Source organism: Saccopteryx leptura, chromosome 13 (genome assembly GCF_036850995.1).
Source record: "Saccopteryx leptura isolate mSacLep1 chromosome 13, mSacLep1_pri_phased_curated, whole genome shotgun sequence".
In the NCBI taxonomy this organism is placed as follows: Eukaryota; Metazoa; Chordata; class Mammalia; order Chiroptera; family Emballonuridae; genus Saccopteryx; species Saccopteryx leptura.
Window position 1 is genome coordinate 44,154,962 of NC_089515.1, and position 25,154 is coordinate 44,180,115.

The 25,154-nt window shown below is 40.7% G+C and overlaps 1 protein-coding gene across 4 annotated transcripts in view; it reads right to left on the reverse strand.

Moving 5' to 3' along the window:
• The window catches only part of SCAPER (S-phase cyclin A associated protein in the ER), a 312,151-nt gene that overhangs the window by 215,739 nt on the left and 71,258 nt on the right, over window positions 1-25,154 (reverse strand). For 3 of the 4 annotated variants that reach the window (XM_066354622.1, XM_066354624.1, XM_066354621.1), the window contains 9 exons: window positions 24,101-24,337; window positions 19,811-19,981; window positions 18,338-18,413; window positions 18,001-18,118; window positions 17,628-17,739; window positions 13,366-13,506; window positions 10,695-10,850; window positions 4,613-4,755; window positions 849-930 (listed from right to left, as the gene is read on the reverse strand). In XM_066354622.1, the coding sequence (XP_066210719.1) occupies window positions 849-930; window positions 4,613-4,755; window positions 10,695-10,850; window positions 13,366-13,506; window positions 17,628-17,739; window positions 18,001-18,118; window positions 18,338-18,413; window positions 19,811-19,981; window positions 24,101-24,337 (1,236 nt within the window). The remainder of the gene's footprint in view (window positions 1-848; window positions 931-4,612; window positions 4,756-10,694; window positions 10,851-13,365; window positions 13,507-17,627; window positions 17,740-18,000; window positions 18,119-18,337; window positions 18,414-19,810; window positions 19,982-24,100; window positions 24,338-25,154) is intronic. The other variant, XM_066354623.1, reaches the window with a different exon arrangement.

Genomic DNA, 25,154 nt, shown 5'->3' on the forward strand with positions numbered 1-25,154 from the left:
TTTCATATGGCTAAAATGGCATCCCACCAAACCATCCATTTAATTCACCTTTCTTTTAAGATTCAGCTCAGGAATTATTCCTAAAATTACTTCCCTGACACCCTTCATGTAAGACTAAGTGCCCTCCTCTGTATTTCTACAGCACTCTGTAAACATTTACCCATATGGAAATTATCTGCTTAGCATTTGAATCTCATACTGGAGTGTGAGTGTCCTGAAATTTAGAATCATGTCTTATTCATCACTATCCCCATGCCTACCACAAGGCTCAATAAATATTTACTGCATTAAATTTAAATGAATGATAAAGTTCTAGGTCCATACAAATAATAAAATGTGGTGCTCTATCAGACGAGATCGGGCGTGTTCAGGGTGGTATGGCCATAGACTGTGGTGCTCTATCAGACGGAATTTACTATCTCTGCGAGGAGCCAGCATGTAAATAATTGTGACATAATGTGAAGTATTCATACTGCTAGAAACTGCACTACTAATGGTGAACAGTTTCTAGAAAATATCAGTTTATCATAATCTCCCAAACTACAAATGTTCAATTCCCAAGCACTAAAATCAAGTGAAACAACTTATAATAATCACTGCTCCGTAAAAATGAGAAATGTTAAAATGTGGGTTTTTTCCTCAATTGCTTTATCTTATTAAAATAAATTTAGTTTTTGAATAGTTGAACTATCCAATATGATAGTAACCAAATCATATGTCTTATTATCCAAAGATTTGGAATACAAATTAATTCAGTTTTCTATACAATTAATTCAATAAATAAAACTTTAGTCTCATGCTCCACTGACAGCCCTAAAATTTCACAGTAAGACATGCACGATCCCCACCTTGAGCTGGATTTTTTTTTGCAGCTCCTCCATGGCCTCCTGCTGAGCGGCTGTGAGAGCAGCCAGGCGCTCCTCTCTGTCTCTGTGAGAACACAGTGATGGAACAAACTTCAGGGTTAAAAAATACAATTAGTAGTCACTGGCTTATATATTCTAAAGAGTTACTTTTTAAAAATTTTTATTTATTTTATTTTAGCGAGAGACAGAGAGGGGGGGACAGACAGAGGAAGGGAGAGAGATGAGAAGTATCAACTCATAGTTAAGGCACCTTAGATGCTCAGTGATTGCTTTCTCACATGTGCCTTGACCAGGGGGCTGCAGCTGAGCCAGTGAACCCTTGTTCAACCCAGCAACCTGTTGGGCAACCTTTGGGCTCAAGCCAGCAACCATGGGGCCATGTCTATGATCCCACGCTCAAGCCAGCGACCCTGCACTCAAGCCAGCAACCCTGGAGTTTCAACCTGTCCTCAGCACCCCAGGCAGAGGCTCTATCCACTGTATCACTGTCTAGTCAGGCAAGGGTTGTTATTTTTTAATATTATTTTTTTCTAAGTGTCTGTTAAGTCCCAGATATATTTCTCATTAAGTGTTTGGAAAGAAAGATGATTATTAGTTATGACATAGGTTTCTAGACCCAGGCAGGGGTTTAAATGCTAGCTCTAGGACTGTCATTTACATATACCAGTAAAACCACAAGAGAAGAATGGAAACTTCATGATCTCACAAAGAGAATAAGAGAGGAACAATCACAAACAAATTAGGAGTCATAAGAAGTATGACTGTGCTTAGAAAAAGAGCAGTCAGTTGAAACTGAATGAGGTCATATGTTGGATTTAGCAGAGAAAGGCTATAAGACAACTATTATAAACATGTTCAAATAATTAAAAATATGCCAAAATAAAGAAAAATATTATGACAGTGATTTAACAAATAGGAAATCTCAACAGAGAAAGAGAAATAGCTTTAAAGATTGTTCCAATAAAAAGGACAAGGAATCCTTGGACAAACAGCTGATTCCAGGGGTGGGGCATGAAGAACATGAGGCTTGGGAGCCTCCTGCAGTGTCAGAGAGTAAGGAAGCGCTCAAACAACAACTGAAGTATGTCACAGGGACACGGGCCAGATGAGAGAGCTCCCAATGTCTAAAGTAGGAACAAGCTGAGCAGCAAAATGAATAATATAATAGTGGTGTATAATCCAAAGTATAAAACAAATATGTAATTGAGTCCACACTGGCATAAAAATAAGTAAATAAATAAATAAAGGGGAGAGTACAGACAGATGTTCTATACTGCAAAGTTATGTGGGAATTTTTCTCTCAGTGAGGTGTGGGCCATGCTTAGTGGCTTGCTTCCAAGGAGGAGAGCATAAGAAAAAATTTAAAATAACTATACAATGAAGAAATCTAACAAACACTATCTTCACCAGGTGGTCAAGGTTAACAATATCAGTGGTAAGTCCAGTTGATAGCATGAAACCCTGACATGTTAAAAAAAGAAATTTACATTTATCCCTGTGGTCCTCCTGTCAGAAACCAATAACCCTGACCTACTCATGAGAAAAACATCAATCAAATCCTAACAGAGGAACATTCTATAAAACACCTGACCGATGCTCACAATTCTCAAGGTCACCAAAACCATGGAAAAATCTGAGAAACTGTTAGAACTCAGAGGAGTCTGAAGAGAAATGGCAATTAAATAGCTGGAGAAGTAATGACCAGATACTTTCCAAATTTTATGAAAACCTTAATGTAAAGAGTAGGATAGATAATCATGAAGAGAAGCAACCTAGACAAATCATAGTCACATAGAAATGTGAAAGGACCAAGACAGACCTAGTAAAAAAAGTGAGTGAGAGCATTAGACACAAAAATTATTACAAAGTGTTAACTAAGGCAGAGGATAAAAAAAGTGACCACTAGACCAGAAGACCAGAAGAGCCCACAAAAAGATCCATGTATCCGTAAAAACTTGATTTATATCAGAAGCTTTGTAGAACAGTAGAAAAAAATTGATTTTTCAATAACATGTGTTAGAACAATAGGGTATTCACATGAAAAAAAATGCAACTGTATTTCTATCTCAAACCACACAATAAAATCAATTCTCACTAGATAAACATTTTCCTGAAGAAAAACTACAATATTTTGAAAAATATCTTATGATTCAGGATAAGAAAGGATTTCATAAACAAGATCAGAAAGTACAAATCACAGTTTGTTCAGTTTTACTACACTGCAATCAAGGATTATGTCAATCAAGAGACCTCAAAAAAAGAGTGAAAAGGCAAGTCACAAAACCAAATTTGTTTGCAATATATGTATCAGATAAAGAATTAGTATCTACTAAATATAATTCCAAAACATCAAATAAAAAAGATCCCAATTAAAAAAAAATCCCAATAAAGAAATGAACAAACATCTCAGGTTTGATCGCCAGTCAGAGCACACAAGAGAAGTAACCATCTGCTTCTCTACTCCTCCCTCTCTCTCTTCTCTTTCTCTTTCCCTCTTGCAGCCAGTGGCTCAGTTGATATGAGCATCAGCCAGCCCCACATGGATCCGGTCAGGGTGCATATGAGAGTCTGTCTCTCTATCTCCCCTCCTCTTACTTAAAAAAAGAAAAAAGAAAAAAAAGGAAACACAGAAAAACATAAATGAACAAAAAACTTAAATAGGCATTCTATATGAAAAAAGAAACTGAGTAGCTTATAAGTATGCAAAAAGCTTCTCGCCTTGTTATTAGTCTTGGATAGTAAATTTTAGCATCCACCAAAGAGCAAATTTTCACATCAACCAAATTTGCTACAACTAAAAAAAATCAGGAAAAAAAAAATCACATCAGCAAGGTGCACACCAACCAAAAGGGATGTAGGCTTTTAGCCAATTAAATGCTTTTTCCTAGGTCTCTGAATCTTAAACAAGTGATTTTAAAATGAAAGGACAACTGAATGCCAATTATCATCATCAGAGTGACACCATGCTGACCACAGTGTTTCCACCAAAAGACTACAGCTGTGGTTCTTGTGGCCCATCCTCTGATGCCTGACCACTTTCAAGCCTGGTCCTCTAACCCCCTATCACTTATGCTCAAACATATTCCTAAAAATTCTCTTTGCTTCTTAACTAAACAAACTAGAACCAAACTCTATTTCCTGCAACCAAAAATATTCTGAAATATCAAGTTTCCCACCCAACAGAAATGTTCAAAAGGTTTTCATTGTAATATGATGTCTTAATGCCTGGAAATCAACACGGAATACAACATTTCTGTATGTGGGACTATTGCTAAAAAAAATCTAGCCCTGGCCGGTTGGCTCAGTGGTAGAGCGTCGGCCTGGCGTGTGGAAGTCCCGGGTTCGATTCCCAACCAGGGCACACAGGAGAAGCACCCATCTGCTTCTCCACCCTTCCCCCTCTCCTTTCTCTCTGTCTCTCTCTTCCCCTCCCGCAGCCAAGGTTCCATTGGAACAAAGATGGCCCGGGTGCTGGGGATGGCTCCATGGCCTTTGCCTCAGGCGCTAGAATGGCTCTGGTTGCAACAGAGCAACACCCCGGATGGGCAGAGCATCGCCCCCTGGTGGGCATGCCGGGTGGATCCCGGTCGGGCGCATGCGGGAGTCTGTCTGACTGCCTCCCTGTTTCCAGCTTCAGAAAGATACAAAAAAAAAAAAAGTCTATACAACAGCAAATGGCCTTAATTGAATATTCATGGACTGCAAAATGTTCATCAGGATCAAAATTAACATAGTTCACGAGATACCTAGCTCTCTCCCTGGCCGCATCCTCACGAGCTTTTTCCTTTTCCTGCCGCTGTTGTTCAATCCGGGCCTCTTGTTCTTTCCTCTTCATTAACAGTTCTTCTACGCGGGCCTGCCGTTCTGCCTCTAGTGCTCTCTTTCGTTCCTAAGGTTAGAAATGTTTTAAAAGATGTTAGAATTATGTGTAAAATGAAAATGATTGAAGATGACATAGCTTTGACATAAACATATATATTCAAACCAAGTAGATCCCTGGCTTGTCACTAGGTATGCTTCTCAGATTTAAACAAAAACCAAACGTCAGCAATACCTGGTTTTCATGTCACTTACTGGTTTTACACATAATGATCAAAATAAATGCTATTTCCAGCAGATACTGTTATTCATATTCTGTGAGAACCTAATAAGAATTTTATGGTGAATCATTTCTAAATCCTTGTGTTTAGACACGGTTTTAGAAATGCCAGGACTGCCCTGGCCGGTTGGCTCAGCGGTAGAGCGTCGGCCTGGCGTGCAGGAGTCCCGGGTTCAATTCCCGGCCGGGGCACACAGGAGAAGCACCCATCTGCTTCTCCACCCCTCCTCCTCTCCTTCCTCTCTGTCTCTCTCTTCCCCTCCTGCAGCCGAGGCTCCATTGGAGCAAAGATGGCCCGGGCACTGGGGATGGCTCTGTGGCCTCTGCCTCAGGCGCTAGAATGGCTCTGGATGTAACAGAGCGATGCCCCAGAGGGGCAGAACATCGCCCCCTGGTGGGCATGCCGGGTGGATCCCGGTCGGGCGCATGCGGGAGTCTGTCTGACTGCCTCCCCGTTTCCAGCTTCGGAAAAATGAAAAAAAAAAAAAAAAAGAAAAAAGAAATGCCAGGACATCACAAAGACAGCACAGTTAACAGATTTTATATCCAAATTAAGCTTTCAAAAAGGAATCAGTGAAGTAAAGCTTGTGGCAAGACATAGCACAGGGGTAAGAGAGTGGGCACTGAGTCAGATTCCCTAATTTTGTTTCCAGATCCCACAATCTACCAGCTGAGTGACTATGGTCTAGTTATAGTTTGTCTGTGCCTTAGTCTTCTGAAAGACCAGTAACAACAGTATTTATCATCATCACCATCATCATTAAGGCAGAAGATACTTCATCAAATAGGGTAAACTTCAATTTGAAATATTGTGCCTTTGGTAGATTTTTGCCCAGTAAGAGCACTTTGCTAATTTTCACCATATTACAAGCTATCCTGATGCGTTTCTTTCAGTTCATCCCAATCCCCAGGTAGCTCACACAACCTCTCCTGCCTCCAGTATACACTGATCTAGGTTCTAACTACTACTTAGATAGCCTTGGGCAAGATGTTTCACCTTAAAGATGCCCATTTACTCTGAGATCTAAATTACTCACCTAAGTAAGTATCCAGCAAAGTGTTTAGTGCCTAGTAAGTGCTCAGTAAATGATAGCAGAAAAAAATGTTTTTGTTTAGAGGACACTGAGAGATACAAATATGCATAATAGTTAACTAAGCTCATAACAGAAACTTCATATCTACTACAAGCTCTGTCTACCCCAGGGGAAGAAAATTTCTCATAGTAATAACCCCAAAAGGTCCCTATTTCTTCTTTTTATCTGGGGTGGGGGGAGCTGGAAATACAGGGAATGCACTAATTGCCAGAGGGCATCTCTGGCAGGTTAGAGACTAGTGGAGGCCTGCAATTAGATTTTATATTCTTTAGTGTCTGGCATACTAGTCATTAACTGGTTATAGCTATTTCTGATTACTAAGTACAATGTGAAGAAACTTGTTTAGCCATATCAGAACTCTAAAAACTTAAAATCTGGCACAGAAAATCTTCTCCAATGAAGAAAATACAAACAAAATTCTCTTTTAGTCAAACTTACTTGAAGTTTAACAAGCAATCATGTGTCTGAAAACACAAGTTTCACAATGAAATGCAAAAAGTTTTAGGCATTAGCCTGACCTGGGGTAGCACAACGGACAGTGTGTTGATCTGGCACCTGAGGTCGGAAACCCCCCGGGCTTCCCTAGTTAAGGCACATATGAGAAACAACTACGAGTTGATGCTCCCTATTCCCACCCCACTTCTCTCCCTCTCTCTAAAATCAATAAATAAAACTTTTTTTTAATTTTAATTTTATTTTATTTATTCATTTTTAGAGAGAGAGAGAGGGAGGGAGAGAAGGGGGGAGGAGCTGGAAGCATCAACTCCCATATGTGCCTTGACCAGACAAGCCCAGGGTTTTGAACGGGTGACCTCAGCATTTCCAGGTCGAGGCTTTATCCACTGCGCCACCACAGGTCAGGCAATAAATAAAAAAATGTTTTTTTTTGTATTTTTCTGAAGCTGGAAACGGGGAGAGACAGTCAGACAGACTCCCGCATGCGCCCGACCGGGATCCACCCGGCACGCCCACCAGGGGCGAGGCTCTGCCCACCAGGGGCGATGCTCTGCCCCTCCGGGGCGTCGCTCTGCCGCAACCAGAGCCACTCTAGCGCCTGGGGCAGAGGCCAAGGAGCCATCCCCAGCACCTGGGCCATCTTTGCTCCAATGCAAATGGAGCCAATAAATAAAATTTTTTTAAAAAGGTTTAGGTATTAAATATAAATAATTAAGCCAGAACTTTTAATTTCATACTTTATAAAATCAAAAACTTTAAAAAATTATAAATTGTTCTTATAAATGAAATATATTAATATTACATAAAAATAATTACTTTATATGTATGTGCAATGTAGTCAAGGTGTATGCTTAAAAATAATTTCAGGCCCTGGCCGGTTGGCTCAGCGGTAGAGCGTCGGCCTGGCGTGTGGGGGACCCGGGTTCGATTCCCGGCCAGGGCACAAAGGACAAGCGCCCATTTGCTTCTCCACCCCCCTCCCCTCCTTCTTCTCTGTCTCTCTCTTCCCCTCCCGCAGCCAAGGCTCCATTGGAGCAAAGATGGCCCGGGCGCTGGGGATGGCTCCTTGGCCTCTGCCCCAGGCGCTAGAGTGGCTCTGGTCGCGGCAGAGCAATGCCCCGGAGGGGCAGAGCATCGCCCCCTGGTGGGCAGAGCATTGCCCCTGGTGGGCGTGCCGAGTGGATCCCGGTCGGGCGCATGCGGGAGTCTGTCTGACTGTCTCTCCCCGTTTCCAGCTTCAGAAAAATACAAAAAAAAAAAAAAAAAGGAAAAGTGATGCGCAAATTTTGACAACTTAAGAGAAAATTTTCAGCTACATAGTTTAAATTTTAATTTATTTTTATTTTTTTACAGAGTCAGAGAGAGAGTCAGAGAGAGGGATAGATAGGGACAGACAGGAATGGAAAGAGATGAGAAGCATCAATCATCAGTTTTTCGTTGTGGCACTTTTAATTGTTCATTGATTGCTTTCTCATATGTGCCTTGACCGTGGGGCTACAGCAGACTAAGTAACCCCTTGCTTGAGCCAGCGACCTTGGGTCCAAGCTACATATTTTAAAAACAAATAGTCCTTCTGTTTATCAAATTTCTCAATTAGGCCTAGTGAATTCACTGATTTCTAACACTGGCTCTAAGCAAAGATCTGAAGCCTAAGTAACTAACAGGAACCATGAAATCCAGCCAACAAAGGCACTTCAAAATGTCTTAGAATTTTCCAATTTAAACAACAAAGACTATACTAAATCCTGAAATGAGGTGTGAAAAGGGGCCCAATAAACAAATGACGATGTATAGAGAAGTCCACCTTGTATCAGGGTGCCTTAAAGTTCTGTCTATGGGTAAATGACGGCTATTCTCAAACACTTCTCAAACTGACATCATTGCCACTTCTCCTATACTATACCAGAGAAGCTGGATAACAGGAACATTACACAACAAATACAACTACCAGCTTCTTTTTTATCTGGAATGAGTATTTTAAGAAGCTCTGAAAGGCCTGACCAGACGTTGGCGTAGTAAAGCGTTGAACTGGGATGCGGAAGGACGCAGGTTCGAGATCCTGAGCTTGCCGGATTGAGCTCAGGTTCATCTGGTTTTGAGAAAAAAGCTCACCAGCTTGGACCCAAGGTCGCTGGTTACTCGGTCTGCTGAAGGCCTGCGGTCAAGGCACATATGAGAAAGCAATCAATGAACAACTAAGGTGTCAAAAACGAAAAACTGATGATTGATGTTTCTCATCTCTCTCCATTCCTGTCTGTCTGTCCCTCTCTCTGACTCTCTCTCTGTCCCTGTAAAAAAAAAAAAAAAAAAAAAAAAGGAAGCTCTAAAAGAACAGAGAAACTAAGGACTGAAAGATTTAAGGATACCTAAAATTAAATTTTTTTTCTCCTTACATGAAAAGTACTAAATAAGTTACCGTTAAATGTTCTACTTAAAATATTTTTTAAAGGATCAAATATTTCCCATTGAAGAGAAAGTGACCTTCTCAAGGATTTGTTTGGAGTGCCATGAAAGATCACAGGAAAATATATATATATACAGTGATCTTCAGAAACTTGGTGTAGTGGTCAGTCAGCAGGAACCATCAGATTCAGGAATGAAAACACGTGTCACCATGAAGTTGGAGGCCCTGGCCGGTTGGCTCAGCGGTAGAGCGTCGGCCTAGCGTGCGGAGGACCCGGGTTCGATTCCCGGCCAGGGCACATAGGAGAAGCGCCCATTTGCTTCTCCACCCCTCCGCCGCGCTTTCCTCTCTGTCTCTCTCTTCCCCTCCCGCAGCCAAGGCTCCATTGGAGCAAAGATGGCCCGGGCGCTGGGGATGGCTCCTCGGCCTCTGCCCCAGGCGCTAGAGTGGCTCTGGTCGCAATATGGCGACGCCCAGGATGGGCAGAGCATCGCCCCCTGGTGGGCAGAGCGCCGCCCCATGGTGGGCGTGCCGGGTGGATCCCGGTCGGGCGCATGCGGGAGTCTGTCTGACTGTCTCTCCCTGTTTCCAGCTTCAGAAAAATGGAAAAAAAAAAAAAAAAAAAAAGTTGGGAGTGATCAATAGGACCCTGTGAAAGAGCTATAGGAAGTAAGACCTACATTTTCAGATTTGGTTTCTAGACCGTCTATCTCATCTAGAAGAAGAACATAGTGAGACAGGAGAATATTCAGATGAACGACAAAGAAAGTGACTCAGACCTGATCGTTTTTCCTTTGACGAAAGCCTTGCCCTGTGTGTAATAAGGGGAGATAATGTTGTGAAAGGAACGGCAGCAGTGCATCAACGGGGACTCCATCAAGTCTGGATCTTGGTGCCGGTGTGAGTTGGTTGGATCAGGATTCAGTTTCAAATTGATTCAGTATAGAATTTGAAGTTGAATTTTTCAATTCAGAAGATTATAGCCTGACCTGTGGTGGCCAAGAAAACATATTCTCTTTCATAGTATGAGTGTCCTTTTGTGCACCAAGAGATTTTAACAACTTCGAAAGCAATGGCTTTGGTCTAACCAGGGGCTCTTGCTGTATAGCTGGGATCTGCGAGGTGCTTACACCACCATTGGTAGACACAGATGTGTTGGTGCTGCACACCTGCGAGGTCCAGAGAAGGAGGTTCCCAATGTAGGAAGCAGCAGGACCTGGGTCAGTGGGCTTAGGGCTGCCCCCTCAGACTTGGCTTCCTGCTCCATTTCCCTTTCAGACAGAACCACACATGCACCCAAAGGAGCCCAGCGGGCCGAGAGGCACCCAACTCACAACCCCTACCACCCGACTGGAGTGCCTAATTTCTGTTTTTAACAAGTGGAAAAGAGAATAGGTAACTATATAGGTAATGAGAAAAAATTAGTAAATTCAGCTAGTATTTTCCTTTCTAAATTTTAAATTTCCTACAGATAAGCATCTTGCATAGGGCAGAAATTCCATAAATATCTGTTAAATAAATGGAGCATGACATTATAAATTAATATGCATCATAAATCTATATACCGACAAATAAAGAACATAAAACTATGGCAAGGGAATTAGAAAGTTATCTCCCAACTCCTATGCCTTCTGAAACCTCTTGGACTCCCCGGTACTTTGTGCTTCAGAGTCAGATATGTGTTCAAGGAAGCTGAAGAAAGAATGAATGTGGTAATCCCTTCTTTAACGCCTAGGATGCAGCAGGTACTCAATGCTTGCCAAATAAAATCCTACCTGAACAGCTTCGTCACGAGCTTGCTTTTCTTCCTGTCGTCGCTGACGTTCTTCCTGTAACTCATTAAGCCTCTGCTCATATTCCTTCAATTTTGATAAAACGTCATGACGTTTATTCTGGGCTTCAAGGGTATTTATGAAGGCAATTTCATTTACCTTCAATAAAAACAGTCAAGTTAATTCTAGGGTACACTACAAAAATAAACTTAACAGTCTTTATGCTATAATATAATTCACACTATATTATAACATAAACCAGTGGTAAGGCATAAAACAAAAATTTAATGACTTCTGAGTCTTTTTCAATATTTACCTCAAAAAGTGGGTAATAACTAACTGTGTACAATAAATCCACAGGTCTTCATAAGAACTTATTTAGAATACATAAAAGTCTGACACAGAACATATTTTTAAGTCAAGAATGAAATTAAGATTCTGATCAAGACTACCTTATAAAGTTCTACTTAATATCAGTGGTGTGCCAGGAACTATGAGGAGCAGAAAATCGGGAGTTGTCATTTAATCAATATAGAGGTTCAGTTTGCAAGGTGAAAATGTTCTCGAGAGCCGTACTGAACTATACACTTAAACAGGGTAAACATGGTCAATTTTATATATTGGGTTTTTTTGTTTGTTTGTTTTGTTTTGTTTTTTGGGGTTATTTTTGTATTTTTCTGAAGCTGGAAACGGGGAGAGACAGTCAGACAGATCCCGCATGCGCCCGACCGGGATCCACCCGGCACGCCCACCAGGGGGCGATGCTCTGCCCATCCGGGGAGTCGCTCTGTCGCGACCAGAGCCACTCTAGCGCCTGGGGCAGAGGCCAAGGAGCCATCCCCAGCGCCCGGGCCATCTTTTGCTCCAATGGAGCCTCGGCTGCGGGAGGGGAAGAGAGAGACAGAGAGGAAGGAGAGGGGGAGGGGTGGAGAAGCAGATGGGCGCCTCTCCTGTGTGCCCTGGCCGGGAATCGAACCCAGGACTTCCGCATGCCAGGCCGACACTCTACCACTGAGCCAACCGGCCAGGGCCTATTGTTTATTTTTTTTACCACAGATTTAAAAACTTACAAAGTTTTTAAAAATAAAAAATACCTTTGCGCCCTGGCCGGTTGGCTCAGCGGTAGAGCGTCGGCCTGGCGTGCGGGGGACCCGGGTTCGATTCCCGGCCAGGGCACATAGGAGAAGCGCCCATTTGCTTCTCCACCCCCCCCTCCTTCCTCTCTGTCTCTCTCTTCCCCTCCCGCAGCCAAGGCTCCATTGGAGCAAAGATGGCCCGGGCGCTGGGGATGGCTCCTTGGCCTCTGCCCCAGGCGCTGGAGTGGCTCTGGTCGCGGCAGAGCGACACCCCGGAGGGGCAGAGCATCGCCCCCTGGTGGGCAGAGCGTCGCCCCTGGTAGGCGTGCCAGGTGGATCCTGGTCGGGCGCATGAGGGAGTCTGTCTAACTGTCTCTTCCCATTTCCAGCTTCAGAAAAATACAAAAAAAAAAAAAAAAAAGTTAAAAGTTAAACATAAACATAAGACTTTGCCAATCCATTCTTAGGTATTTAGCAAAAAAAATAAAAGTACACAGCTACATAAAGACTTGTATATGAATGGTCAATGCAGCTAAATCTATAATAGCCAAAAACTGGAAAAAAAACAAATATCCATCAACAGGTGACTGAACAAACAAATTATGGTATTTCTATTCAGTGGTATATACTTCTCAGCAATGACAGCAGAGATGAAATCAAAAGTAACTATGCTGCCCTGGCCGGTTGGCTCAGCGGTAGAGCGTCGGCCTAGCGTGCGGAGGACCCGGGTTCGATTCCCGGCCAGGGCACACAGGAGAAGCGCCCATTTGCTTCTCCACCCCTCCGCCGCGCTTTCCTCTCTGTCTCTCTCGTCCCCTCCCGCAGCCAAGGCTCCATTGGAGCAAAGATGGCCCGGGCGCTGGGGATGGCTCTGTGGCCTCTGCCCCAGGCGCTAGAGTGGCTCTGGTTGCAACATGGCGACGCCCAGGATGGGCAGAGCATCGCCCCCTGGTGGGCAGAGCGTCGCCCCTGGTGGGCGTGCCGGGTGGATCCCGGTCGGGCGCATGCGGGAGTCTGTCTGACTGTCTCTCCCTGTTTCCAGCTTCAGAAAAATGAAAAAAATAAAAAATAAAAAATAAAAAAATAAAATAAAAAAAAAGTAACTATGCTGAGTGAAAGACACCAGAGGAAAGAGCATGTACTGTATGATTCCATTCATACACAATTCTAGAAAATGTTAACATCTATAGTGACAAAAAGCAGATCAGAAATTGCATGGTAACAGTTGAAGGAAGAAATGAATTACAAGGAAGCATGAAGAAACTTTCAAGGGTGATGGAATTGTTTATAATCTTCGTGATACTGAGAGTTGCAGGAATAAATACGTCAAAACTCATCAAACTGATGCTATACCTATGTGCTATCTATTGTCTGTCAATTATACCTCAATAAAGTTATAACATATATATAAATATCTATATATATATTATAGGATTATTGTAAAGTTACTGCACCTACTAAGCTTTAAATAAGCCTATAAAAATGCTCTGTTATTCTGGCACAGAATAAACACTTAATAAACATTAGCTTCTTATATAACAAGTGTAAAAGGACCTGGATAACAAATTCAATAGTCAAAGCAGCTCCGCTCTTCCTACCTTAGCCTCTTCCTCCTGTGCCTTTTTAACAATTGCTTGTAATTGCACCTCTCGTTTAAATTCAGCATGAAGCAACTTCTCTTCCATCATCCGACGTCGCTGATCTAGCAATTCTTCCTTCCACTTCCGGACATCTTTTTCCTGCATATAGTGAATTATGACATCATTGCTTTGAGCACACACAGTCATTTAATAGAAGTGCAAGCTGATAAACAGCTTAGGACTTACCTGGAAAGAGTTAAAGGAACATGACTAATGATTAAGAACAGACTGCAGAGATAGACTGCTTGAGTTCATAATCTAACTTACCAGCTTGTTTTCAAGACTGAGTCAATATATGTGCAACTCTTAGAACAGGACATTAGACATGGCTCAATAGAAATATCTGCTATCATTATTATACTGCACTATGAGTACATTTAACATGAAAATAGTGTGTATTTGTTAGCCATGTACACCTAGTGTCTCTAGTAAACAAATTCAGGTCAATTAAGTAATTTTATCCTAGAGGTTGAAAAATGGTGAAAAATGACATTTATTTGACTAGGAGACACTCTCTGAAGATAAGAGAGGGTTTTGCCTACGGAAAAACAAAGATAGACATAATAGTTGCCTTAAATTCCTTACAACATTATCAAACAGAAATAAAAGACTAGTTCTGTGCTCTAAGAAATGAGATCCCACACCAATGAGAATAAATTGTAGAAAATTAGATGTTGCCTCATCATGTATGGGAAAGAAACTAACATTTCAGTTGAATTTTATCTACATAGTTATGTGTTTAACCACTTAAAAAACTTTGACACAGCAACAGCATGGGTTAGAGACCGGGGGACAAGTCCTTGAAACCTGAGCTACAGTAGTCACACTGGAAACAGCACTTAGCCTCCTACATCCAGTTTTCCCATCTGTAAAATGGGGCTCAGCAGCTGTTCAACTCTGTACCTCACAGTTACTGTGATGATCTGGGGAGATTACAGGGCTGAAACAACACTCATTATACAAATGCAAGGTGCAGTTTGACATTAAAATAAATAGAAAGGATACCTACATTAATGGGAAAATTAAACCAGAAAATCTCTAACGCACAATTTCAAAAATTAATCTCCAAATAATTAGAAGTTATTTTATATAATGAGAAAATAAACTATGTAATATTTGTATTAAAAACACAATATGAGGGGATATTTTGGTTGTGTTAGAGCATTTCTTTAAAGCTGAAATTAAATAATAAATTAAATTTTTAGAACCCCATAAGACGAGGACTGTTTTTCATATTTATTTACTCTAATGGCAAATTCTTGAGACTCAGGTAAAGAGAAATATCAGATTTTCTTCCTTTCCCAGTCAACTTTTCTACTGGACTAAAAAAACCCTTCCTTATGTTACCTCATGTTTATAAATATTCAAATTATTTGGTCCAATTATCTCTCTCAAATTTAAAATACATGTTATAAGTAAGACAAATAATATATTTAACCTATGCGTATTAGCACTCCTTCCTAGCAACAGAAGGTAACATAGGTCACCCACACTGTAACGGTCATGTATCTTTTGTCATACTGGGTTAGCTTCCTGTAGTACACAAACTCCAAGACAATTTCCAATGGCTCCAGCCACCTGTGTAATTCCCTCCCACACTGTATCAGTAATGAGACCAGCAGAACACAGCCAGTGTGATGGTACATGGCTTCTGAGGTTAGGTTATGAAAGTGCTGTTTCCATTCTAGTGACTCACTTGCTTTCTTCCTCTCCCTCTCAGATACTTTCCAAGGAGGAAGCCAGTAGCTATTTCATGATGAAAGACCCACATGCTGGCCCTGGCCAGTTGGCTAAGTGGTAGAGTATTGGCCTGGCATGTGGATGTCCCAGGTTTGATTCCTGGTCAGGGCACACAGGAGAAGCGCCCATCTGCTTCTCCACCCCCCCCCTCACTTCTCTCTCTCTCTCTCTCTCTATCTATCTCTCTCTCTCTCTCCACCCCCACCCCACCCCATCTCTCTCTCTCTCTCTCTCTTCCCCTCTTGCAGCTATGGCTTGATTGGAGCAAGTTGGCCCTGGGCACTGAGGATGGCTCCATGGGCTCTGCCTCAGGTACGGAGAAGAGCTCAGTTGCTGAGCAAGGGAGCAATACCCCAGATGGGCAGAGCATTGCTCCCTAGTGGGCTTGCTGGGTGGAGCACAGCCAGGGAACATGCGGGAGTGTGTCTCTTCCTCCCCTTCTCTCACCGAAAAAAAAAAGGAAAGAAAAAAAAAGAAAGGCCCATACAGCAAGGAACTGAGATTTACAGCCAACTGATAAGAGGACCCAAGGCCTGCAATAACCACAAGCGAATCTCAAAGTGGATCCATAAACACCAATGACTGCTGCCGCAGGCAACAGCTCAGCTACACCTCGTGAGAGACTCTGGACAAAAGTCACTGGGTGAAGCACACCTGGTTTCCTTGCCCACAGAATCTGTGCACTAATAAATGCGTGTTGCTGTAAGCTGCCAAGTTTTGAGGTCATTTGTTACATAGAATACATAAATAATATAGTACTCACCTACATCTGGCATATGTAAGTGACAATAAAAATGACCATAGACTGGCAACAGCCAAAAGCCATCCTAGAAGTATGCTACTATTTTACACACTTGCTACATTTAATCATCGCAACAGGTTAATAATTATAATTGCCATTTTACAGATGAAGAAACTTAAAAGCAGTTTGTTGTTAAGTAACTTGCCCAAAGCAAGTTAGTATTTGGCCTGCTTGGCCATCTCCAGGGCCCACGTTCTTTCTACTACACCATACTGCTCAGAAGTAACACTGTTCTAAATACCCTAAGAATCTCTTCTATAAATCTCATTACTGCCACATTTATTCAAACCTGATACTATGAGGCTCAAAACTTTCCTACTAAGTCATTTTACACTTTGCATAAGACTCCCAAAGAAGGCTCTTGTTGTGGACCATAAATGGCAAAAAGCCACTGTAGATTCAAGGCTTAGCAAAAGGCAAAGTTCTCCCCCTTCACCTCCATATTGGCTATGAAGCTGAGTATTTGCACCCACTTCACTTGCTTCCTTAAGTTGCTGGAAGCAATTTACATGCCCTTCCTCTTAGTTTGTTCAGATGTTGGTTGATTTCACTTATGCATGGTTGGGGGATTCCTGTTTATGCCTTGGGAGAGGGAGAGTTCCTGTTTTAGCCTCGGATGTGTAACTTTGTATCAAGGGCTTTCTTGATTTGCATATGGCTATATAATAAAGCAAATTGGGGCTATAGGGCACTGGGATATTGCCATCAGCATTTGAAGAGTCCTCCCAGTCCCATTTTTTCTTGATGAGTATGTTTCCTTAATTCCACACCATTATTAGAAGCCGCACTGGTCCGCAGCAGGCTCTGGCCAGTTGGCTCAGTGGTAGAGCATCAGCCCAACCTGTGGATATCCTGGGTTCAATTCCTGGTCAGGGCACACAGAAGCGCCAATTTGCTTCTCCACCCCTCCCCCTCTCGCCTCTCTCTTTCTCTCTCTCATTCTTCCTCTCCTGCAGCCATGGCTCAACTGGAGTAAGTTGGCCATGGGTGCTGAGGATGGTTCCATGGCCTCTGCCTCAGGCTCTAAGAAGAGCTCAGTTGCTGAGCAACGGAGCAATGCCCCAAATGGGCAGAGCATCACCCCCTAATGGGCTTGCCCGGTGGATCCTGGCTGGGCACATTTGGGATCTGTCTCTGCCTCCTTTCACTCACTAAATAAAAAAAAAAAAAAGATTCCCCAAGGAAACTCAGCAATGAAAATGGCAAAAGACTATAAAGTTCAACTTCAATAATCTACACCCCTGGTCAGCAAACTGCAGCTCGTGAGCCACATGCGGCTCTTTGGCCCCTTGAGTGTGTCTCTTCCACAAAATACCACGTGCAGGCACTACCTCGATAAGGAATATACCTACCTATATAGTTTAAGTTTAAAAAATTTGGCTCTCAAAAGAAATTTCAATCGTTGTACTGTTGATATTTGGCTCTGTTGACTAATGAGTTTGCCGACCACTAATCTACACCAACAATGCAAAACAACAACTTACTAGCTAATTTTGAAATGACAAATTCTTTTTTACAGGTAACCTTCTGTAATTCAACAGACATAAATGCTTTTGTTTCCTAAAATAATTTCATTGTTTTTAAGTTTTAGCTTCTCTCAGAAGAGAATAAAAATTCAATTTGAAAATAAACTCATTGATTTAAGGCTATCACATGTTACCGAATATTAAAAACTCACCCTTTCTAACAATTTCTGAAGCTTTAATGTTTTTTCTTCACGTAACTTTTCCCTTAGCTGCTGCGCTTTCATTTGTTTTTCTTCGAGTTTCTTCTTAGATTCTGCAATTGTTCTATTAACACAAGCAAAAGAACAGGAGACATGAAGGTTTACATAAAATAAAAAAAATTTTCTTCTTCAAAGTTCTAAAAAATATATAAAAAGTACACAAAACTAGTTTTGGTCTAACATTTCAGGAAAACATTGCCACTTTTCAACAGATCCAATCTGCCCTGCGGAATATGCCTTAAAATGTTATGCAGCACATTTTATAGTCAAGAGTGACTAGTTTCCCTCCTGTGAAATAATTCACAAAATTTTTCAGAAGCCAGACCTTTTACGAGATGGGGAAGAGAGTTTTTCATGCATGTGAATTCCATGTCCTGGAGGCCTCGCAGGTTCCTCCTCTACAATATCCCCCCAGGATGTATTCTGGCGCCAAGATTCACGAGCTGTTCATTAAAAAGAAAATCACTGTTACTGCATACCCACATAGTACTTTAAAACTAACAACTGAGAACAGACTTTTAAAATGCATCAGTATTCCCACTCCAAATTATTTATTTTACACAGAAATTTGTGGAATAAGACCATCTATTTTATACCCCTCTATCTACACATGCAACACACAGACACATACACACACACACACACACACACACACACAATACCTTCATAATCTGCAAGGACATCGTTCCAGTCCATAGACATACCACAGAAAAATACACTTCCACTGCCCATGCTGGCCTAAAATGTAGTAAGGAAAATTTAAAAACAAACATTTAAGCATAACCTTAAAAAGTAAACTACATATGAAATTTTTCTACTTGTTGCTAATATATTTCATTGAACAAATAGTTCAAAACTAGAATAAAGCCACATTCCTTTTGTGGTCACAACATTCACCAAGTTAAAAATACTATAAAACATAAAATTTACTTGTCATTTAATAGCAGAGACAAATCAAATAAATTAAATATACATATTAACTATACTATTATACTCTAATATACTCTACTATACTACAATAATATACTAGTACTATATAAATTCTGACATATTCAAAGCATACATCAGAAGAGCTCAAGATTAATTGCTAGTTATTAAGATTTAACAGAAAAATATTTGAAACATCTACTGTTACTTTCATTCACTAGGAATCTCCTTTCACCAACATACATATCTTGTGAATTTAGCAACAGCAAGGTAGAGTATCGCTGGCTTTTTATTAGAAGAGAAACAGTAAAATACCTTAGATTCTCTTCAGTCTCTACAATTAAAATCTGAGCAATGTTCAGTTCTTACTTTCTGATATTCAATTTCTTGATTTGCAATTTCATCCATATTAAAAACTCTTAGTAATGGTAAAGCGCTAAAATACGATCTGCTATTGTTTACTGTTTATGTCTTTATCACACAGAATAATAATATCATTACTGAAGATAATTTTTTAAAAGATTTTATTGATTGGCTTTACAGAGATGGGGGGGGAAAGAGAGGGGGAAAGGGAGGAAGCAGGAAGCATCAACCTGCAGTAGTTGCTTCTTTTTTTTTTTTTTTTGTATTTTTCTGAAGTTGGAAATGGGGAGGCAGTCAGACAGACTCCCATATGCGCCTGACCGGGATCCACCCAGCACGCCCACCAGGGGGCGATACTCTGCCCATCTGGGGCATTGCTCTGTTGCAGCTAGCGCTTGAGGCAGAGGCCATGGAGCCATCCTCAGCGCCCGGGCAAACTTTGCTCCAATGGAGCCTTGGCTGCCGGAGGGGAAGCGAGAGACAGAGAGGAAGGAGGGGGGGAGGGGGGGAGAAGCAGATGGGCGCTTCTCCTGTGTGCCCTGGCCGGGAATCAAACCTGGGACTCCTGCACGCCAGGCCCACGCTCTACCACTGAGCCAACCTGCCCGGGGCCAGTAGTTGCTTCTTGTACGTGCCTTGACCGGGCAAGCCCAGGGCTTCGAACCTGTGACCTCAGCCTTCTAGGGGTCGCTTTATCCACTGTGCCACCACAGGTCAAGCTTGAAGATAATTTTTTAAAGTAATTTTAAATAGGACTAGATGAATTCTAGGTCCTTCTGGCCCTAAGAATTTTATTTCTGAATATACTTTTTTGAACAATGAAGTTAAAAATTCTAAAGACTCACAGAAAAATCACTGTCGTTGTCAGTTTCAATATTAATATCATTGTTTTCTTCAGCTTCAATTTCTCTAGTTAACTGTTCCTCTTCAGCAATAGCACTGGCGATGGCTTCTTCATTGGCCTTTTCTAGACGATCTGCTAGCTCTTCCTTTTTAGCAAGAACTTCCGCCATAGACTATAGTTAAAAACAAACAGAATAAAGAATCATCACTTGACTGGAAAGTCAAGTAATTATGTCATTCCTTACATTCTTCTCACACACTCAACAGTATACAAAAAATAGCTTTGTTCTAGAATTGTAAAACCTGGGGTCTAGTACAGGCTCAACCACTCGCTGTGTGACTTGGAAAGGTCTTAAAACCAAGAGCCTATTTTGCATTCCATAAAATGGTACAATAATTCATGACTTACCTTCTTTACCAGATTGCTGTGTATGAACTGTGAAGTTATATAAATAACAGGTGTTATTATTAATGACAGCGTGAATTTCATTTGCATGCAAAAATTCAAAAGTTAGAGATTAAATATCTTAAAAAGAAAAGAAAAACAGTATACTTATAAAGGGAACATAGAAAGAATGTATGCTGTAATGGTCCCGATGACACCTAACTTGAACATATACAAGTATTATAAATAATATATATCAGAATCATTAATTAATAAATCCCTATGATAGCAAAATATGTATACAAATATAATTTCAGTTGCATGCAGAGATTTTCATACCCCTTTCTCTACTGACAGAACAATTACCAGAAATGGGCATAATATAAGAGACCTGGAGAATATTATCAACAAAAATTGACCTAGTGGTTTTCATATGAAAATAAAAACATATGTTCAAAACAAAGACAAATAAGGCCCTGGGCGGCTGGCTCAGCGGTAGAGCATCAGCCTGGCATGTGGATGCCCCGGGTTCAATTCCCACTCAGGGCACACAGGGGAAACAACCATCTGCTTTTCCACCACTCCCCTCCCCCTTCCCCCTCTCCCTCTCTCTCTCTCTCTCTCTCTCTCTCTTCTCCTCCCACAGCTATGGCTCAAATGGTTTGAGCAAGTTGGCCCCAGGCACTGAGGATGGCACCATAGCCTTGCCTCAGGCACTAAAATAAGTCAGTTGCCAAGCAATGGAGCAGCAGCCCCTGATGGGCAGAGCATTGCCCTGTAGGGGGCTTACCGGGTGGATCCCGGTTAGGGCACATGACAGAGTCTGTATCTCTGCCTCCCCGCCACTCAAAAAAATGATAAATATTCATGGTGCCTTTATTCATAACAGAAAACCTAGAAAAAACTCAAACATGTCATCAAACTGAATAGATGAACATACTGTGATACATTCAAACAACAGAATGGGCCTAAAGACAATAAAAAGAATGAATACACAAGGAAGAAATGCAAAATAATTATGCTGAGTGAAAGAAGTCACACAATTCCACTTACATAAAGTTCTGAAAATGCCAATTAATATATAGTGACAGCAGAAAAATGATGACCTGGGAAGGGGATACAAGGAATGGCAGAAAGGGGGGATTACAAAGGGGAATGTGAAAACTTTTAGAGGCAACTAGTATGTTCATTATCTTGACTGTAGTCATGATGTATCAATACATATCAATACATATATTTCAGCTATGTGCAGTTTACTGAAAATCAATTACACCTCAATAAAGGTATTTAAAAATGCATATGCTTGAGCCCCAGCTCCTAATTGAATCAGTCCAGAGTGGGACCCAGGCACTGGTATAGTTAGAAAGCTTCCCCCCTCCTTCCAGCTGATCTCGCCCCACAAAACACAAGACTCTCCCTGGGGAATCAAATGGGGAGACGGAGTTTAGATGAGGGTCTATTTCTTTACATCATAACCTTTTTCTCTATAAACCCTAGAATTGTACAGAAACTGACTGTTGTTAATGTGCCATACAAACATTAAAACTAACAAGTGTTTTTAATACTCTACCACAAGCTTACTTACACATGTGATCAAAATAATAATACAAAGAATATTTTTTTGTGTGTGACAGAGGCCGAAAGAGACAGAAAGAGGGACAGATACGGACAGACAGACAGGAAGGGAGAGAGATGAGAAGCATCAATTCTTCGTTGCGGCTCCTTAGTTGTACATTGATTGCTTTCTCATATGTTCCTTGACTGGGGGCTACAGCAGAGTGAGTGACCCCTTGCTCAAGCCAGTGACCTTGGGCTTAAGCCAGTGACCCTGGGCTTCAAGCCAGTGATCTTTGGGCTCAAGCCAGAGACCTTTGGGCTCAAGCCAGAGACCATGAGGTCATGTCTATGATTCACGCTCAGGCTGGTGAGCCTGCGCTCAAGCCAGATGAGCCCGTGCTCAAGCCAGCAATCTCAAGGTTTCAAACCTGGATCCTCTGTGTCCCAGTCTGACACTCTATCCACTGCACCACTGCCTGATCAGGCAGAAGAATTCTTAACTAATTATTTTATGCTTATTTAACTATGACATTTTTTCCTCTTTGGAAATTTAATTCTCATAGAATCAATTTGCAAAATAATAATTTATTGTATCTACCTATAAAAAGAAAAATATATAAATTAACTCATTTCTACACCATACTATAAACTTTCTACTTACGTGAACATAATGATGTTCAACCTTTAAAAACATTCACACTAAAAGACCCATGTTAAAAAAATAATTCTTTATTCCTTATTACAGGAATCTAAATATTTGTTTTTCTTATTACTGTAAACCTTATTTCTCCCTTAAACAGCTATTATCATTACATCTATAGCTAATGTTATTTTCTTTTTTTTAATTTAAAGATTTTATGTATTGATTTTTTTACAGAAAGGAGAGAGGGAAAGAAGGAAGGAAAGGAGGGAAGGAGGGAGGGAGGGAGGGAGAGAGGGAGGGAGGAAGGACAGGAGGAGGAGGAAGCATCAGTTTGTAGCAGCTGCTTCTAGTATATGCCTTGACCAGGCAAGCCCAGGGTTTCAAACCAGTGACCTCAGCATTCCAGGTTGACGCTTTATCCACTGCGTCACCACAGGTCAGGCTGATGTTATTGTCTATCAGAAGTGTAATTTGGCCTGTTACCATCTGCTGACAGCATCTTTCAGCATGATAAGACACTAAGGTTTGAAAGAAATTAAAGTATATGGTGGCCATTTACAAAAGAAAATTTGAATAATTTTTCTCAACACCTTTTTACATGTGCCAAATAGGTTTTTTTGGAAGTTACTTTTTTAAACAAAGCTAGTATGACTTATTCTGGATTATCCTCAGTCAAGTATCTTAATACTAAAATGGAAAATTTTAGGATATGAGCAGATATAAGTAGTCATCCAAAAACATAAACCTATATTAATTATAAATCAATGTATTTTTAAAGATTCTACAATGGGGATGGTATATAAATTTCATCTTAAACACCAACTCCAAGCAGCTGTGTAAAGATAATTTTCAACACTAAATCCAGTGGCACCATTTCCCATCTATCAGAGTGCTATGTTTGCATAGAAAACTTGCTATTATATCAGTTTCTTTTTTTAAATTGATTTTAGAGAGACAGGAAAGGGGAGAGAGAAGGAAAGTGGGGGAGGGGTGGGGAAAGGGGAAGAGAAGGAGAGGGAGAAAAGGAGAGGGAGAGGGAGAAGGAAAGAGAGAGAAGAGCATTCATTTGTTGTTTCACTGACTCATGCATTCATTGGTTGATTCCCATATGTGCCCTGACCAGGGATTGAACATGCAACCATGGTGTTTCGAGACAATGCTTTAACTGAACTAAACACCAGGGCTTTGGCTCAGATTCTTAATGCTAAACTAAAAAATATTTGATCAGCCTTTCCTGTGGTAGCACAGTGAATAGAGCATTGACCTGGAACACTGGGGTCACCAGTCCGAAAACCCTGGGTTTGCCCCATCAAGGCATATGCAACAGGCAATCAATAAGCAGCTAAAGTGAAGTAACTATGAATTAATACTTCTTTTTACCCTCCTGTCCTCTTCTCTGTGTAAAATCAGTAAATAAAATCTTAAAAATACATACATTTGATCAAATCACATACAAATTAAATTATTTTGAGCAAGTTATTTAACTCTCACAGTCTCATTTTCTTCCTCTACAAAACAAGAAGAATCTTAACCATATTCCAAAGGTTGATAATAAAATGTTAAAATAATACATAAAATGCTTTGTAAAAAAAATGCTTTTTAAAGTGCAAAGTAATACACAATACAGTTTCTTATCATTGGGGTTTATGCCTCAATAATAAATTATCGTTTTAACCTTTACTCAGAATTCTAATAAGTTGTTCTTACCAAGTTAGCAGCACTCACATTTGAAATATCTGAAGAGTCCATTTCACTTTCTATCCTTGCTTTCTCTGCTGAAAATCGGTCTTCATTTGTATGCAAAGGCAGTGTGTCATCTTGCTGAGTAATCAAAACACACTCTGTATCCACACGAACAGCAGGTATTTCAGAAGTTCGCACAGAATTGTCTTGTAAGATGCTACTGCCAGAGTTTTTGACATCATCCAATGTACTTGCTGTGAACTAACAATATATATATATTTACAGAATGAATCAGAGATAATAAAAATACTAACTACTCCACTCTAGGAAAGCTGATTTTAAAATAATTTTTTTTTTTAAATAGAAAAGTTGATTCTGCTTAACCTATCAATTGTGAAGCAGCAGTTGACCCACTGGCAGAACTCACTCATCTTTTTTGTATATTTCAAGGGTAAAAAAGAAACCATCACACAAGCAGCCCAAGTTTTATCTGTACACATACTATGTATAGGGCACTGTCTGAGTGCTTTAAAAAATTAAGCAACAACAACAACAACAAAAATTAAGCAACATATATTGTAATTATATTTTACTTTAGCAGCCTGTTCCTGATGATTAGTTTAAGATATGCCTCACAAAAGAAATCTAGTCACAGTATATAATACTTTGTCTTATTTTCAAATAACTGAAGCTAATTTTACGTCTTATGTGAAGACTGTCTACTAGCAAATAAAGGTACTTTTCACCAAAATATACACTTTGAAGGCATTTTACTCAAAAATATGAAGTGCACTCTCTTTAGATAACATTAACACAACCTCTAAATATCTTTTATGAAGGCCCAACCCCTAGACGGGTTGCTCAGTGGATAAAGCATTGACCCAACATGCTAGAGGTCATGGGTTCGACCCCTGCTCAGGGCACGTACAAGAAGCAATAGATGAGTGAACAACTAAATAAAAAAACAAACTGGTGCTTGCTTCTCACTCTCTCTTTTCCCCACTCAAATTAATGAAAAATTTTTTAATGTTTTTTAAAAAATAACCCAACTTAGTACATAAAACCAATTCTCAGATCT